Consider the following 17,055-nt stretch of genomic DNA (forward strand, 5'->3'; position numbering starts at 1 on the left):
TTGATGTTGCTTAATTCAAACATGGTAATGATATTGCTGTAGCACCCACCAATTTTAAAGGAGAAGGGACTAAAGTCAAAAAGTGGAGGTAAATAGATTTTTTGACTTATCCACCAAAGGAGTGTGTTACATTTTTCTAGAATGGTATAGTTTCTGAACAGTCTGGTCATTTTTTTACCCTGTAGTGGCAATCCTCTGCTCAGGTCCCACTTGCATAAAAAGCAGCAGTATTTAGTGTATCCACCTTGCAAATGAATCAGAAAAGCTACCACTTTTAGGTTGGCACAGATATTCCATTTGTATTCTTGATAGCATATGTTTTGCAAAAGAACCTCTAGGTTCTCGTATGTTTCCTTCATGTGAATTTCAGGAGCCAATGGTATAGATGGACACTTATTTCCATTATGAAGTAAAACTGCTTTCAAACTGACCTTGGATGGATCAATGAAAAGCCTCTACTGCTCAGGGATGTGCTCCAGATGTAACCCTTTCATTAATTCCTAGACGTTGCTACAATAAACCAAAGCACCATCCATGGAGTAATAGGTCATTATCTTATATTGCCTCTTCCTATAAAAAGACATCTTGACACCCTTTTCAAGAAGATTCCACTGCTGAAACCATGATCCTAGTAATTGAGCCTTGATTTTGGAGAGGTCCAAATCTCTGACCAAATCGTTCCATTCTGCCGTAAGTGATTAGATGCAGCTTTGCAGTATGAAGAGTTGAAAAGTCTGGATCTTTAAGGAAAATATATGCTAAGTACCATTTTAATAGTCAGCTTAGCAGCCATCGTCATGTTTCTTATGTTCATGTCATGTTCATGTTTCCTGAACATGTTTCTTACATGTAAAAGAAGAGAAGACTGAATCTGTTTTTCTATTGTGGATAAATAAATGTCTGCAAGATGTGCCCAGACACTATAAGCAAATATTTGTTTGTAAATATGTTCTATGTTTAAAGTACAGAGTGGATATAAAGTTATTCTTGCTTTTAAAAAATAATTAATTGAAAACTGTAGGTCATATTGAAAAAAATTTTTTTCGCATTGTAATCAGTATATATGGGATCAGTTTCTAAACATTAAAAAAAACTGATTTGAAATTTGGTCACCAGAGTGCACGCAAAGTAATCAATTTAGAAAATAACAAAGTTAAACTTTTTTTTCCGATCTTTATTGATGATCAGATCTCCATGTGTTCACAATTATTTTCTAGTTAGTAATGAAAATGGAGCATTGTTTTCCACAGCTACCTTCAAATTTTCCAGTGAAATGTTCACTACCTTGCAATGGATTGCACCTTCAAATCTGAAAGAGGTGAAGGGAAATATAAAAATGTTGTTAATGTAGAAAATGGTGACTGAAAATTGACTCTTTAGTATTTGTAGTGGCAAATAATTCATGAAACAAGCTTATACGGTATCAGCCAAAAAAAAAACAAAAACCGCATCTTCTGTACATCCTTTTTAATAATTTGTCTAATCTTAAATTTATTCAAGTTACCCAATTGAACAAAACCAATTTCTACAACACCACATGGCAGCTTGTTCCAACAATCACTCTCTGGCCACAAATTTTTGCACATCTCTCTTGCAACCATCCTTTTTCAATTTAAATTTATGCCCCATGTGTCTATTTAAAGCCTTAAACCATTCAATCTGATCTTCTTGCAGTTGCCTACTTTACAGTTACCGAGATTTGAAAATTGAAGTCTTTCTTGGTAAGAGTACCCCTTTTGTGCCCCTGACTAATCTTGTTGCCCTTCTCTGCACCTGTTCCAGTAGCTCTACATCCTTCCTAAAATGTGACTTGTAGACCTGTATGCAAGGTGCATACAGGTCTAGGTGTATACTTATGGTGCACTTAACCATTGCCCTATACAATGGCAGAGCTGCAACTAGGGTGGGGGCAAGTGGGGTGCCAGTCCTAGGTGCAGCATTTTAAGGGTGCATCCAACCAATTATATATTTTAAAATTGCTTCATTTTTGATTTAATTACAGTTGGACCTATGTTTAACGAACTTCTTTATAGCGAATTTTTTGAATTCTTTTTGGTAATTACATTTAAAAGTTTCTAAAGAATGAAGAAAATTTCCATATAATGAACGGATTATGACAGACTTAACTTTGTACGCTTTGTTTCCACCTCTGGCCTTTAGGCAATTTAAGCAATTAGAAATTGCATATTAAGGGTTAAAGGGTTTACCATTCCACAATGTAAGTAGAATGTTGGTTGGTTGGTTTGGGTTTTAATGGCTCATTGGCAGCTAAGGCCATAATGCACCAAGTTAAAGTTAAAAGTGGAATATAAGACTTATGCAGCCACCGAGAAGTCATGCTAGTCAACTGCTTTCTATAGCCAGTCAAAAAATTAAGGTGTATTCCCGACACGGATAATAACGGATAATAAAATTGAAAAAAAAAAGGAAAAAGTGAAAAAAATTATAAATTCGGGATTTATAATCACTTACAGAAAAAAATATCAGGGAGGAACAGTGTTTTACAAATTTCGAAATTAACAGAGAAATCCAATTACCAACTTCTATAAAATATGGCCTGTTTTGTGACATCATGCCTCTGAGCTTTTGACTTGTCCTCCAGTGGTTAGCACTGGAAGACAAACAAAATTTTCAAATATCTCCTGATATTTCAACAGATATTTGAAAAATCAGGATATAAAATCTGTAACCCCTTTACAATTTCTCCAATTTGTTCATGAGTATTGTCTAATAGAATCTTATCTAAATATAGAAATAGCATTATGAATTTTTCTTACCTTGCCTGTAACAGTAGCTTCTTGTGAAAGGTCCTTCAAAGGAAGAAAAAAATTCAATTAAAACAATACACCTTCATTGCATATTTTTAATTTATGTTACAATGTTAACAGCACTATATTTTACAATATTTTGTTTCCATAATTTTATACTAGCTATATAAACATAAACTATCTGGTTTTCTAATTTCTTTGTAGTTATATGTACTTTCTTTGTAGTTTATATAGAATTGAATTCTCTGTAGATATAAACAAATATTTGTAAGTTTCTTTTTCTTTGATATTTTTGTTTTGTTATATTCATTGTATTATTTAAATTATTTTATTAATAAATATATGCAAATCGTAGACCGTTGCAATAGTAATGTTTATAAATTCATAAAGATTGCAGAGGCCGTAGAAAGGGGGGAATCGGGGGGGGGGGGTCCTCTGGGCACCAAACTTTATAGGGTCGAAAACTGAAGGAATTATCTATCACAATCAGGGGTTGCCAGGAAGACATGTTGCCCCCGGGCATCAATGACCCGAGCTGCTCCACTGAAAGATTAACTACCTGCATATAATGGGGGGGGCGTACTTATAACACTTTTGCCCCAGGCATAGGATTGCCTAGTTCCAACTCTGTACAATGGGATAATCACCTCCTTTCCCTGCTGACAAAGCTACTATATATTATTATTATTATTATTAGCCATATGGTGCAAGGAAACCTGAGGCTTATGCTGCACCAGCCAAAAAAAACTTCCCAAGTTACCCTGAGAGAGAGAGAGAGAGAGAGAGAGTCAGAAGTAGAAAGGAATCACCAAGAAAGGGAAGAATGATGACATCCAGCTCAGGACCTTGGGTGTGCCAAGCCCATGCTTACCAGATGTGAGCCCCTGGGAGTAAATATAACTGACCCCATGAGCTATCCTAGAAGTCTGTTTGCACTGCTCTGAGAACTTCTTCTTCTTCAAGTTCTCTGCCCACAGCCAGGTTCAGAGCTCCATCGATGCCATTTTTCTCTATCTTGTGCTTTCCTTTTAATTCCTGCATAATTTCCTCTTCCCATCCAATCCAATCCATCATTCCAATTCTCCTTCTTCCAACAGCTCTCTTCCACACACATCATCCCTTCTATCACTTTCCTTAGCAAGCATGTTTTCTCTTCTCAAAACATGTCCAATAAAGTTCTTTTGTCTTCTTCTTAGTTCTTTTATTAACATTCTCTCTTCTCTTACTTTCCTCAAAACTTCCTTATTACTCACTCTGTCCAACCATTTCACCCTTTCCATTCTCCTCCACACCCACATCTCGAAAGCTTCTAGCCGTCTGATCTCCTCTCTTTCCATAGTCCATGTCACTGAGCCATAAAGTACAATAGTCCATATTAATGTTTTCACCATTTGCTTTCATAATTCCTTCTTGAAACTTCTTCTCAATAGTTCTTTTTTATTAGTAAATGCCTCTCTGCCCATTGCAATTCTTGTTTTTATTTCCTCCAGACTTTTCCCATTTTCTCTCATTGTTTCCTAAGTATCTGTATTTGCCCACCTGTTCCAATCTTATTCCATCTACAGTGATTCTTCTTCCTGGCTACTTTGAAATTAACTTTATCTTGGTTTTCTTGCTGTTAATCTTCATATTGTACTCCTTTACTTTGCTGTTCAAGATATCCAAGGAGGTCTGTCCTTATTATTAGCAATCAAGACCTGGTCATCTGCAAATCTTATTGTCTTTATCTTCTCCCCTCATACTTTTACACCTCCTTTCTGCTCTTCTTTGTACTCTTTCATCAATGCTTCTGTGTGTGTGTATATATATATATATATATATATATATACACATTAAATAGTAAGGGGGACATGGAACATCCTTGCTTTACACTCCTACTGATCTTTACTTGTTCTGAATCCTCTCCATCAATCCGAACCAAACACCTTGGTTGTCCCATGTAAAGTTACCAAATTAGTTTTATATCTCTTTTATCTAGGCCAACCTTTTCTAGTACTTCCATCAGCTTAACCAAATTCACTCTGTCAAAAGCCTTTTTGAGATCAACAAAACAGATTTCCAGATCTTTTCCTATTCCCATGCTTCTTTCTGCTAGTGTTCTTAATATTCCTATTGCCTCTCTAGTCCCACATCCTTCTCTAAACTGATCTATGAATTCACACTCTTTCGTTTTTGTTTTAATGCATTCTGAGAGAATATTTAGTAAAAGTTTTGAGGAATGAGAAATTAAACTGATTGTCCTATAGTCGGTACAGTTTGTTGCACTCTTCTTCTTTTCTAATGGGATAATTATGGATTTTAGAAAGTCTTTGGGCCAGCTTCCACATTCATAGATTTTCCCACAAATCCTGAACAATTCTTTCTTTGCCTCTTCTCCAAATCCTTTTATAATTTGTGCTGTTATGTCATCCAGTCCAACTGCCTTCCCTCTTTTTAATGAGGCCACTGCCTTTTCAAATTCTTCTCTTAATAATTTCGGCCCTATGGTCTCTTCTTCATTTTCTGATGTCACAGGTAAGACTTTTGGTTTATTTGTTTTATCATATTATAGCTCTTCTGTATATTCCTTCCACTTCTCCTTATATGTTCTTTGTCACATAGAATTTTTCTGTTCTTATCTTTTATCTTTCCACTAGTCTTATTCTACTTGTTATTCTATTTTTTCTTGTTATTCTTATTCTATATTCTACTATTAAGCTCTTGAGTTTTTCAAACATTAGATCACTTCCTCTTGCCATTTCCTCTAGTTCTCTGCACTGTTCTTCCGATCATTTTTTCTTGCTTCATCTGTTGCCCTTCTAAGTTCATTATTTAATCCTTGCCTCTTCTGAATTTTGGTGCTTCAATTTCTCCTCTTCTCCATTTTATCTATCATTTCTTCTGTGATCCATGGTTTCCTTATCCTTTTCTGATATACTGTACCTAATTTGCTTTTTGCTACTCCTACTAAAATCTTTTTAAACCTTTCCCATCTCTTCTCCACTTCTTCTATTTCCTCCGCTCCACAGTCTCCCTGTCCATTGCCCCTAAAATCTCCAGCTAGTGCAGTCTTCAGCACATCCAAATTCCATTTACTTCTTTTTCTTGAGCTTCTTATTTTATTCCCTTAACTGTAAGCTTCATTTTCACCGCTACCAGATTGTGGTCAGAGTTGGCATCTGCACCCAGATAGCTATGTGAATTCTTCACAGCATTCCTGTACCTTTTGTGGACTAAAATATAGTCAATTTGGTGCCTGTCAACATCCCCTGGTCTTCTCCAAGTGTACCTTCTTCTTTTCTTCTGTCTAAACCATGTGTTTGATATGAACATCTCTCTTCTTTTGCAAAATTCTAACATCTTCTTGTCCCTCTCATTCCTTGTCCCAAGTCCATAGTCTCCAACCTCATCTCTTTCTCTTCCTTCACTAAGGACATCATTCCAATCTCCCATTACAATGATCATGCATCTGCCACTCCCCAGTTCTTCTTCCATTATTCTCTCCATCTGTTCATATGGCTCATATACTTCATCCTCAGTATGGCTGAAGATGAGGTATATGGGCACCTCCGTAGCCAGGTGGGAAGGAGCAGCAGTCCGTAGCACACGCTTCTTGATTAGAAAAGGGTTCGAGCCCGTCACCACCAAATACGGAGGATGCGGAAAGGTCAGGGAATGACCACCACATATTCCGGAGCAATATGGCCTTAGTTGCTAATGCTCCTAAAAACCAAATAACAAACAAACAAACATGAGGTATATGAACAGATGTAGGTGAATATACTTGCATAATCAATAAATCTTGATATGACAGCCTTTAATCTTATAGATATAATCCTGTTGCTAACTTGCATCACTTTCTTGAGGCTTTTCTGTGCATTTTTATCTAAAAGTATTAGCATTAGTTAGCATTAGCATTAGTAGAGGCATTTGATGCAAATAAAGCAAGCATTTCTTGCATCTAGCATTAGTAGAGACATTTGATGCAAAAAAAAAAACCACTTATACTTCACCCCTCTGTTCATTCAAAATACCTGTCCAGCTGAGCCTTAAACTTATTTAGGCTATCAACTTCCACGACAAAGGATGGAAGTCTGTTCCACCAACCAAACACCCGCTGGCTAAAGGCAAATTTCCGCACGTCTATCCTACATCTGTCTTTCCTCAATTTGAATTTATGCCCTCTCAGGTGATTATTCTGAGCAAGAGGGAGAATCCCATCAGCATTGAGCATGCTCAAACCATTCAAGGCTTTATACACCTCTATCGGATCACCTTGCTGGTGCCTAGTCTCCAGACACTGTAATTTGCAAAACTTAAGCCTTTCTTCGTAAGAGCACCCCTTTGTTCCATTCACTAATCTTGTTGCCCTTCTGTGTACTCGCTCCAGCAGCTCTACAACCTTCTTGAAATGAGGCCTCCAGACCTGTATACAATACTCTAGGTGTGGCCTGACCATTGCCTTATACAAGGGAATAATCACCTCCTTATCCCTACTAGAAAAATTCCTATATATCATTGACAATACACCATAAGCTACGCTTGCAGCCCGTCTGCACTGCTCAGTGAACTTCATATCTGCCTGCACAACCACCCCCAGGTCCCTTTCATTCTCTACCACTGTCAGTGTAGTACGAGAGCGTTGATACGTTCTCTGGGGTTGCCGTTTCCCATGTGTAGTACTTTACATTTGTCAATGTTAAACTTCATCTGCCACCTCTCAGCCCATCTGCTCAACCTTTCCAGATCCTGTTGCAGCAGCATAGTGTCAGTAGTGTCCTTGACAACCCTGCCTACCTTTGTATCATCTGCAAACTTCGACATAAAGCTTGATATACCATCATCAATATCATTTATAAATACAGAGAACAATAATGTACCCAACACTGAGCCCTGAGGGACTGCACTAATAACATTAGTCCACGACGAGCAGTGGAGTCCCTCAGGGCTCAGTGTTGGGTCCATTATTGGGGTCACAGTGTTGGGTCCATTATTGGAGTCACATTTGCACATCTCCAGTTGGAGATGTGCAAATGTGACCCCAATGAGTCCAAGGAAGCTCTCATAATTATCCCCTGAGTCCAAGGAAGCTCTCATAATTATGACTAAGGGTTTGCTTACTTCCTCTGCTGCCTCCTTTAATATAACTGGATAGATCCCATCCACCCTGGGTGCCTTTCTTGTGTTTATCTTCAACAATTTCTCCTCCACTTTACTCTCAGTTATTACAAGATTCTCTAGCTTACTGCTAGAGTTGAATACACCTCTGGCTTTCCCCTCGCTAAATAACTCCTCATGTGTGAATGTCGATGCAAAATATTCATTTAGTTTGTCAGCTACCTGAGCAGGATCATCAACAGTTGACCCATCGATATCAAGTCGACCAATCTGATTCATCCCCTTCCTTCTAGAGTTTACATAAGTAAAGAACTCTTTGCTGTTTTTCTTTGCATCCCTTGCCAAAGATTTCTCGTAATCTGCCTTCGCCTGCCTAACCTCCTTTGTAACTTGGTTACAGATCAACTTGTATCTATCATAGGCTTCTGTGTCATGTGTTAATTTGTATGTATCCCATGCATGTTTCTTCTCTGCCATATGCCTCATTAGTTCATCTGACATCCATTTAGGCCTAAACCTTGAACAATATTTCTTAGTTGGTATGTAAAGCCTAGTAGCTTCCAAGATAAGTTCTTTGAATGCTTCCCATTTTGCATTTGCTGTTGGTAACATCATCAGTTGGTCCCACTGTATAGAATTTAAATACTGTCTCATTCCATCGTAGTCGCCTTTACGAAAGCAATAACCCTTCCCTTTACCCCTAATGGTAGTTACCTCTTTGAGTAAATCCCACTTCAGCACACTGTGATCACTGCCACCTAGTGGTTCATTTATCTGCAGATTCTTAATGCATGAAGAATCACTGCTGATAATCAAATCAAGAGTATTCCTCCCTCTAGTTGCCTCCCGAACATGCTGATGTAGAAAACAATCATCCAATAAATCCACAAAAGCCTTGCTAGTGTGTGAGTGACCAGCCCCCAAATTCCAGTCAATATCTGAGAAATTAAAATCTTCCATTATAAGACTCTCTGATTTACTGGCCCACTCTATTTCCCTGTGCAGTTTCTTATTATACTCATCAGAGTCATTAGGCCTATAGCACACTTCTACTCTCAATTTTGATCTCCCAATGCTTATGTCACACCAAACTGACTCGACACTGCACTGTCCAGCGATGTCCACTGGCTTCACTTCCTTGGATTTTATGTATATCTTAACTAATAGCATAACCCCTCCTCCCTTCCTATCCAGTTTATCCTTTCTGTAGATGTTGTACTCCCCAAATTCCAGTTCTGCATTCCTTATATCTGTGTGACACCACGTCTCTGATATCCCAACAATATCTGCCTTTGATGTTTTGAGCAAATACCTCAAATTCATCAAATTTATTTACTAAACTCCTAGCATTGGTGTACACGCAAGTATACATGCACCTATTTCTATTCTTAGTTACCCTAACACAACCCATGTGTTTACTTGTACTACAATCACTCCCAGCAGTCTCTGAAATATCCTGCATCTTGTTTTTCAGTCTTCTGCTCATTCCAATAGAAGCAGTGCAAGACTCTCTTTCACCTCTGCCAGTGGCTACTGTTAATCTATTCGTCTTTGTCTCCCCCAAGCTAGCAGTTTTCTGACCCACCTAACACTGCCTCAATAGCATCAGCAAATATTCTTGCACCCTTTCTATTTAAGTGTATCCCATCCCTGTAGAAGCAATCTCTCCTGTTAACAAGTACAGTCCAGGCTGAAAAAAATTCTACCCCTTGAGCCTTGCACAAACTTTCCAGGGCCGAATTGATCGACAAGGCTCTCATCATATACTCCCTCCTATCGTATCTGGGCAGAATTGCAGACACTTTCAAATTCAACCCTATTTCACGGCTTTTTTTCAACAGTGACCTGTACCTGTTAAGCAATTCTGCCGGTCTCCTACTCTTGATATCATTAGTACTACTCCTCACTGGCTGTCATTCCTTCCTTTGTATATTAACCCTTATATCTTCACTCATGAAGTCTCCCTCATCTTTCCATCTAGTCTCTGTTATACCTAATATATTCAGTCTATTTTTCTTCATTTATCTCTTCTCATTTTTGAGTTTCCCTTTCCTCAACATTGTTCTTACATTCCATGTGCCAATCTCATAAATGGATATTTATTACAAGGTCTTTGCTGGTTTATGACCTCAGCAGCTTTGTTACTTCTGCCAATAATGACACTCACAGCATCTGCCTGTTCAGTCTTGTTTCTGCTGCGAAGCTCTTAGGGTTAGATATACAAGGTGGTTTCCCATTGCCTTCCTTGCCAGCAATGGCCCTCTATGGGGTTGGGTGCACCAGCCATTTCTCAGACTTCTGATCCTCCACCTGCCACTTTTCCATTCCACTGTTGTCACTTTTGTAATCTTCCACTGGTAAGGAAGAATGTTGTTGCTGCCCCAATATCCGGCTGTTGTTATCTTATTTGATGGGGGCCAACCCTCACCATGTCACATCCATCGGCATAGGAATTTTGTAGCTTTTTATAGAGGTAGACCTGCCACAGTCTACTCTACCACTTCCTGGTAATGAATACCATCCCATTGTCTACAACTGTTTATTCACTTGCGTTTATTCATAGCAAACCCTCACTGAAGGCCATTTCACTATCCGCAACCCATGGATGCGCTTGGTGGCATGAGACCAATGCCCCTGGGAAGTTTCCCAGAACCAAGGAGAACTTCATAGAACTGTAAAATTACTCCCCCAATTTTTTTTTGTTCTCCACTATTCTGAGTGTGATGTGGTTTTTTTTTTCCCAATTGGTGTATTCTGAGGGCTACTGGCATCCAAATGTTGCATTTAATCTCAGTTGCCACTTATCAGCCCATTTGCCTAATTTCCATAAGTCTTGCATACCCTGATTTCTCTCATTAATCACTTTACTAGCCTTTGTATCATCAGCAAATCTATACATTAAGCTACTGGGGTTTTACTGCTCACTAGTGATCAAAAGTTGAATAATAAAAGTAGTATAAAAATGAATGAAAGTTATCTGTAAAGTTAATGTGTGGATTACAAAAAATTTGATTTTAAAGTTGATATATCTATTTATTTCATTTTCTTTATTTAAATTTTAAATTACCTATATATTTCAGATTGCAAGTTTAATTTCCTGTGCATTACTCTTGGTTGTGCTGTTAGTTTTGGGACCATTGTTTAAAGACTTGCCTGAGGTAAATATTTACCATTGTTAAATTTATTTAAAAATTTTTTTTAAGGATGTAATTTTTTATCTATCATATGACTGTTATCTTTTGGGAGTATTCGTATCATGAAAGCTGATTACGTATTATTTCTTATAGTGATTGAAAATTATTGCTGGCATAAATATTAATTATTTTCAATAATTAAGAATATTTTCAATGCTTAAATTATTTTGGAGAATTGAAAAATTGTAAAAATGATTTTTTAATTTGTAAAATTGTTTCAGAATTAATTATTCTTAAATTAAAAATAATTATTAATAATTAAGGAATAAACTTTTCTAATATCTTTATCTGTCCTCAACACATAAGAACAAAGTGTGCTTTGTAATTTCTGAAATGTAGATAATTTTATACATTTAACATTTGATTTTATTTCATATGCCAGTTATATTATAGGAAATATATACTTTAAAACAAATTGAAGTTTACATACGAAGAGTGGTACGAAAGTAATGCCTCCTATTTTTTTCCTCAGAAAATTTAATTCCTACATCTATGGCTTTTACATCAATTAATCCTCAATTATTAATAATAATCACACTTGTTTTCCCCAAAGTCACCATCAGTTTCTATTCTTTCATCTTTCATTCATCTCTGAGCCAGATACTGCATTCCAATCCTGTAAAAGTCCTTATTTACTCTTGCTCCAGAGGGCTTCACAAACACTATGCTTGAGCTGGTCATCATCCACAAAATGGGTTCCACAGAGTGCATCTTTCAGCAGGCCAAAGAGGTGATAGTCAGAAGGTGCAAGATCTGGGCTATAACAGGGGAGAGGAAGAACAGCAGACCCCAGTTTTGCAATGGCCTCCATCATGCGCAGACTGATGTGGGGCCGTGCATTGTCATGGCGAAAAACCTCATTAAGGTTTTAGTGTGGTCGAACTCTACAGATGCAGGCTTTCAACTTTTTAAATGTTTCCATATATTGATCTGAGTTGACTGTGGTGCCAAGTTCCAAGAAGTCCAGTTGAAGGACAGGGTGGATGCCCTCGAAGAATTACAAGTGAAGGGCCCATCAAGCTCTCAGCTGCCCATACCAATGCCAGAGCTTGCTGTTGTTGTTGTTGTTATTTGGTTTTTAGGAGCATTAGCAACTAAGGCCATATTGCTCCGGGATATGCGGTGGTCATTCCCTGACCTTTCCGCATCCTCCGTATTTGGTGGTGACGGGCTCGAACCCCGGTCTAATCAAGAAGCGTGTGCTACGCACTGCTGCTCCTTCCCACCTGGCTACGGAGGCGCTCTGCCAGAGCTTGCACTTGGTCATCACACAACACAGCGGCAACCCCGAAGGCAGAATGCGATGGTCCCAAAAGAACTAGTAGTTGTTGGTGACTCTATTGTCAGGGAAACGCGAAACATGCTTTGTAAAAAGGATAGGGGGAACAGGACCAGGGTATGTCTGCCAGGGGCAAAGGTTGATGACATTGTAGAGCGGATATCATCGTTTAAGGGCACAAAAGGTGATATAGTTGTACACATTGGCACTAATGATATTAAGAGTAGGAGACCGATGGAATTACTTAACAAGTACAGGTCACTGATGAAAAAAAGCCGTGAATTAGGGTTGAATTTGAAAGTGTCTGCAATTCTGCCTAGACACGATAGGAGGGAGTATAGGATGAGAGCCCTGTTGATCAATTCGGCCCTGGAAAGATTGTGCAGGGCTCAAGAGGTAGAATTTTTTTCAGCCTGGTCTGTACTTGTTAACAGGAGAGACTGCTTCTACACGGATGGGATACACTTAAATAGAAAGGGTGCAAGAATATTTGCTGATGCTATCGAGGCAGTGTTAGGTGGGTCGGAAAACTGCTAGATTGGGGGGATACAAGGACTAATAGATTAACAGTAGCCACTGGCAGAGGAGAAAGTGATTCTTGCACTGCTTCTATTGGAATCAGCAGCAGCCTGGAAAATAAGATGCAGGATATTTCAGAGACTGCTGAGAATCATTAGGGTACAAGTGAACACATGGGTTGTGTTAGAGTGGCTAAGAGGAAGAGCAGGTGCATGTATACTTGCGTGTACACCAACGCTAGGAGTTTAGTAAATAAATTTGATGAATTTGAGGTATTGCTCAAAACATCAAAGGCAGATATTGTTGGGATTTCAGAGACGTGGTGTCACACAAATATAAGGAATGCAGAACTGGAATTTGGGGAGTACAATGTCTACAGAAAGGATAGCCAGGATAGGAAGGGAGGAGGGGTTATGCTATTAGTTAAGAAACACATAAAATCCAAGGAAGTGAAGCCAGTCGACATCGCTGGACAGTGTAGTGTCGAGTCAGTTTGGTGTGACATAAGCATTGGGAGATCAAAATTGAGAGTAGGAGTGTGCTATAGGCCTAATGACTCTGATGAGTATAATAAGAAACTGTACAGAGAAATAGAGTGGGCCAGTAAATCAGAGAGTCTTATAATGGGGGATTTTAATTTCCCAGATATTGACTGGAATTTGGGAGCTGGTCACTCACACACTAGCAAGGCTTTTGTGGATTTATTGGACGATTGTTTTTTACATCAGCATGTTCGGGAGGCAATTAGAGGGAGTAATACTCTTCATTTGATTATCAGTAGTGATTCTTCATGCATTACGAATCTGCAGATAAATGAACCACTAGGTGGCAGTGATCACAGTGTGCTGAAGTGGGATTTACACAAAGAGGTAACTACCATTAGGGGTAAAGGGAAGGGGTATTGCTTTCGTTAAGGTGACTACGATGGACTGAGACAGTATTTAAATTCTATGCAGTGGGAACAACTGATGATGTTACCAACAGCAAATTCAAAATGGGAAGCATTCAAAGAACTTATCTTGGAAGTCACTAGGCTTTTCATACCAACTAAGAAATATTGTTCAAGGTTTAGGCCTAAATGGATGTCAGATGAACTAATGAGGCATATGGCAGAGAAGAAAAATGCATGGGATACATACAAATTAACACGTGACACAGAAGCCTATGATAGATAAAAGTTGATCTGTAACCAAGTTACAAAGGAGGTTAGGCAGGCGAAGGCAGATTACGAGAGATCCTTGACAAGGGATGCGAAGAAAAACAGCAAAGAGTTCTTTACTTATGTAAACTCTAGAAGGAAGGGGATGAATCAGATTGGTCCACTTGATATCGATGGGTCAACTGTTGATGACCCTGCTCAGGTAGCTAACAAACTAAATGAATATTTTGCATCGACATTCACACATGAGGAGTTATTCAGCGAGGGGAATGCCAGAGGTGTATTCAACTCTAGCAGTAAGCTAGAGAATCTTGTAATAACTGAGAGTAAAGTGGAGCAGAAATTGTTGAAGATAAACACAAGAAAGGCACCCGGGGTGGATTGGATCTATCCAATTATATTAAAGGAGGCAGCAAAGGAAGTAAGCAAACCCTTAGCCATAATTATGAGAGCTTCCTTGGACTCAGGGGAGGTACCCATGGACTGGAGATGTGCAAATGTGACCCCAATTCACAAGGGAGGATCAAAGGCTGACACAAGTAATTATAGACCTGTGAGTTTAACTTCTGTTCCCGGAAAATTAATGGAGGCACTGGTTAAAGAAGCACTGCAGGATCATCTAGACAAGACTTCAGTTATAGCTTGAACACAGCATGGTTTTGTTAAGGGGAAGTCTTGCCTGACCAAATTGATTGGATACTATGATGCAGTCACAAAAGAACTGGATGCAGGGAATATCTTTGATAATATATACTTGGATCTTAGAAAGGCTTTTGATACTGTTGCACATGGAAGACTGCTGCACAAAGTGGAGCAGTGTGGCATTGGAGGCAAATTGCTGCTATGGATAAAGGGGTGGTTGAGGGGGAGAAGACAGAGAGTGGTAATCAATGGACACTGCTCATCGTGGACTAATGTTATTAGTGGAGTCCCTCAGGGTTCAGTATTGGGTCCTTTATTGTTTTCTGTATTTATAAATGATATTGATGATGGTATATCAAGCTTAATGTCCAAGTTTGCAGACGATATGAAGGTTGGCAGGGATGTCAAGGACACTACTGACACTATGCTACTGCAGCAGGATCTGAAAAATTTGAGCAGATGGGCTGAGAGGTGGCAAATGAAGTTTAACATTGACAAATGTAAAGTACTACATATGGAAACAGCAACCCCAGAGCAACGTATGAACTCTGTCGCACTACACTGACAGTGGTAGAGAATGAAAGGGACCTGGGGGTGGTTGTGCACAAGATATGAAGTTTTCTGAGCAGTGCAGACGGGCTGCAAGAGTAGCTCATGGTGTATTGTCAATGATATATAGGAATTTTTCTAGCAGGGATAAGGAGGTGATTATTCCCTTGTATAAGGCAATGGTCAGGCCACACCTAGACTACTGTATATAGGCCTGGAGGCCTCATTTCAAGTAGGATGTAGAGCTGCTGGAACGAGTACAGAGAAGGGCAACAAGATTAGTGAATGGAACAAAGGGGTGCTCTTACGAAAAAAGGATTAAGTTTTGCGAATTACAGTGTCTGAAGACTAGGCACCAGTGAGGTGATCTGATAGAGGTGTACAAAGCCTTGAATGGTTTGAGCATGCTCAATGCTGATGGGATTCTTCCTCTTGCTCAGAATAATCACCTGAGAGGGCATAAATTCAAATTGAGGAAAGACAGATGTAGGATAGATGTGCGGAAATTTGCCTTTAGCCAGCAGGTGCTTGGTAGGTGGAACAGACTTCCATCCCTTGTCGTGGAAGTTGATAGCCTAAATAAGTTTAAGGCTCAGCTGGACAGGTATTTCGAACGAACAGAGGGGTGAAGTGAAAGTGGTTATTTTTTATTTATTTATTTTACTTTTTTTTTTTTTTTGGCTGATGCTGCATAAGCTTGCTTTCTTGCATCAAATGCCTCTACTAATGCTAATGCTAAAGTCCACAAGCAAGACTACATCTTTGTCCTAAAATACTGTTGTCATGACTTTACGGACAGAAGGCTGTCCTTTTAACTTCTTGCATGGTGAATTTTGATGGTGCTACTCCATCAACTGTCTCTTCATTTCAGTGTCATAATGGTGGACCCAGGTTTCATCACCTGTGACTATGTGTGAAAGAAAAACCTCTCCTTCACTCTAGTAATGCTGGAGAAGTTCTGTACAGATTACGAGAAATCTTTGGCAAGGGATGCAAAGAAAAACAGCAAGGATTTCTTTTCTTATATAAACTCTAAAAGGAAGGGGCTGAATCTGATTGGTCCACTTGACATCGATGGTTCAACTGTTGATGATCCTGTTCAGATAGCAAACAAACTGAATGAGTATTTTGCATCTACATTCACACATGAGGAATTATTAAGGTTTGAAAATGGCAGAAGGTTATCAAATTGTAGCAGGATACTTAGTGATTTTGTAATAACTGAGAGCAGAGTGGAGGAGAAATTGTTGAAGTTAAATATAAGAAAAGCACCTGGGGTGGATGGGATCTATCCAGTTATATTAAAGGAGGCAGCAAAGGAAGTGAGCAAACACTTAGCCATAATTATGAGAGTGTCCTTGGACTCAGGGGAGGTCCCCACGGACTGGAGATGTTCAAATGTATCCCCAGTTCACAAAGGAGAATCGAAGGGTGACATGAGTAATTACAGACCAGTTAGTTTAACTTCTGTCCCGGATAAAATAATGGAGTCACTGGTTAAAGATGCATTGCAGGATCATCTAGACAAGACTGCAGCAATAATTCAGACACAGCATGGGTTTGTTAAGGGAAAGTCTTGTCTGACAAATTTGATAGGATATTATGATGTGGTTACAAAGGAACTGGATGCAAAAAATAATTTTGATATCATATATTTGAATTTCAGGAAAGCTTTTGACACTGTTGTGCATGGAAGACTATTGTACAAATTGGAGCAGAATGGTATTAAGAGTAAGTTGCTACAATGCATAAAAGGATGGTTAAGTGGGAGAAGACAGGGGGTGGTAATCAATGGGTGCTGCTCTTCGTGTACTAATGTTATTAGTGGAGTCCCACAGGGTTCAGTGT

The 17,055-nt window shown here is 38.9% G+C and overlaps 1 protein-coding gene across 1 annotated transcript in view; it reads left to right on the forward strand.

Annotated features, from left to right (window-relative positions):
• LOC150076212 (prestin-like) overlaps positions 1 to 17,055 on the forward strand; it is a 402,991-nt gene that overhangs the window by 254,923 nt on the left and 131,013 nt on the right. Inside the window, exon 11 of the mRNA XM_090387581.1 lies at positions 10,946 to 11,023. Within this exon, the coding sequence (XP_090243707.1) occupies positions 10,946 to 11,023 (78 nt within the window). The remainder of the gene's footprint in view (positions 1 to 10,945; positions 11,024 to 17,055) is intronic.

This window comes from Mastigoproctus giganteus, chromosome 13 (assembly GCF_048544385.1).
Source record: "Mastigoproctus giganteus isolate SK-2022 chromosome 13, ASM4854438v1, whole genome shotgun sequence".
NCBI lineage: Eukaryota > Metazoa > Arthropoda > Arachnida > Uropygi > Thelyphonidae > Mastigoproctus > Mastigoproctus giganteus.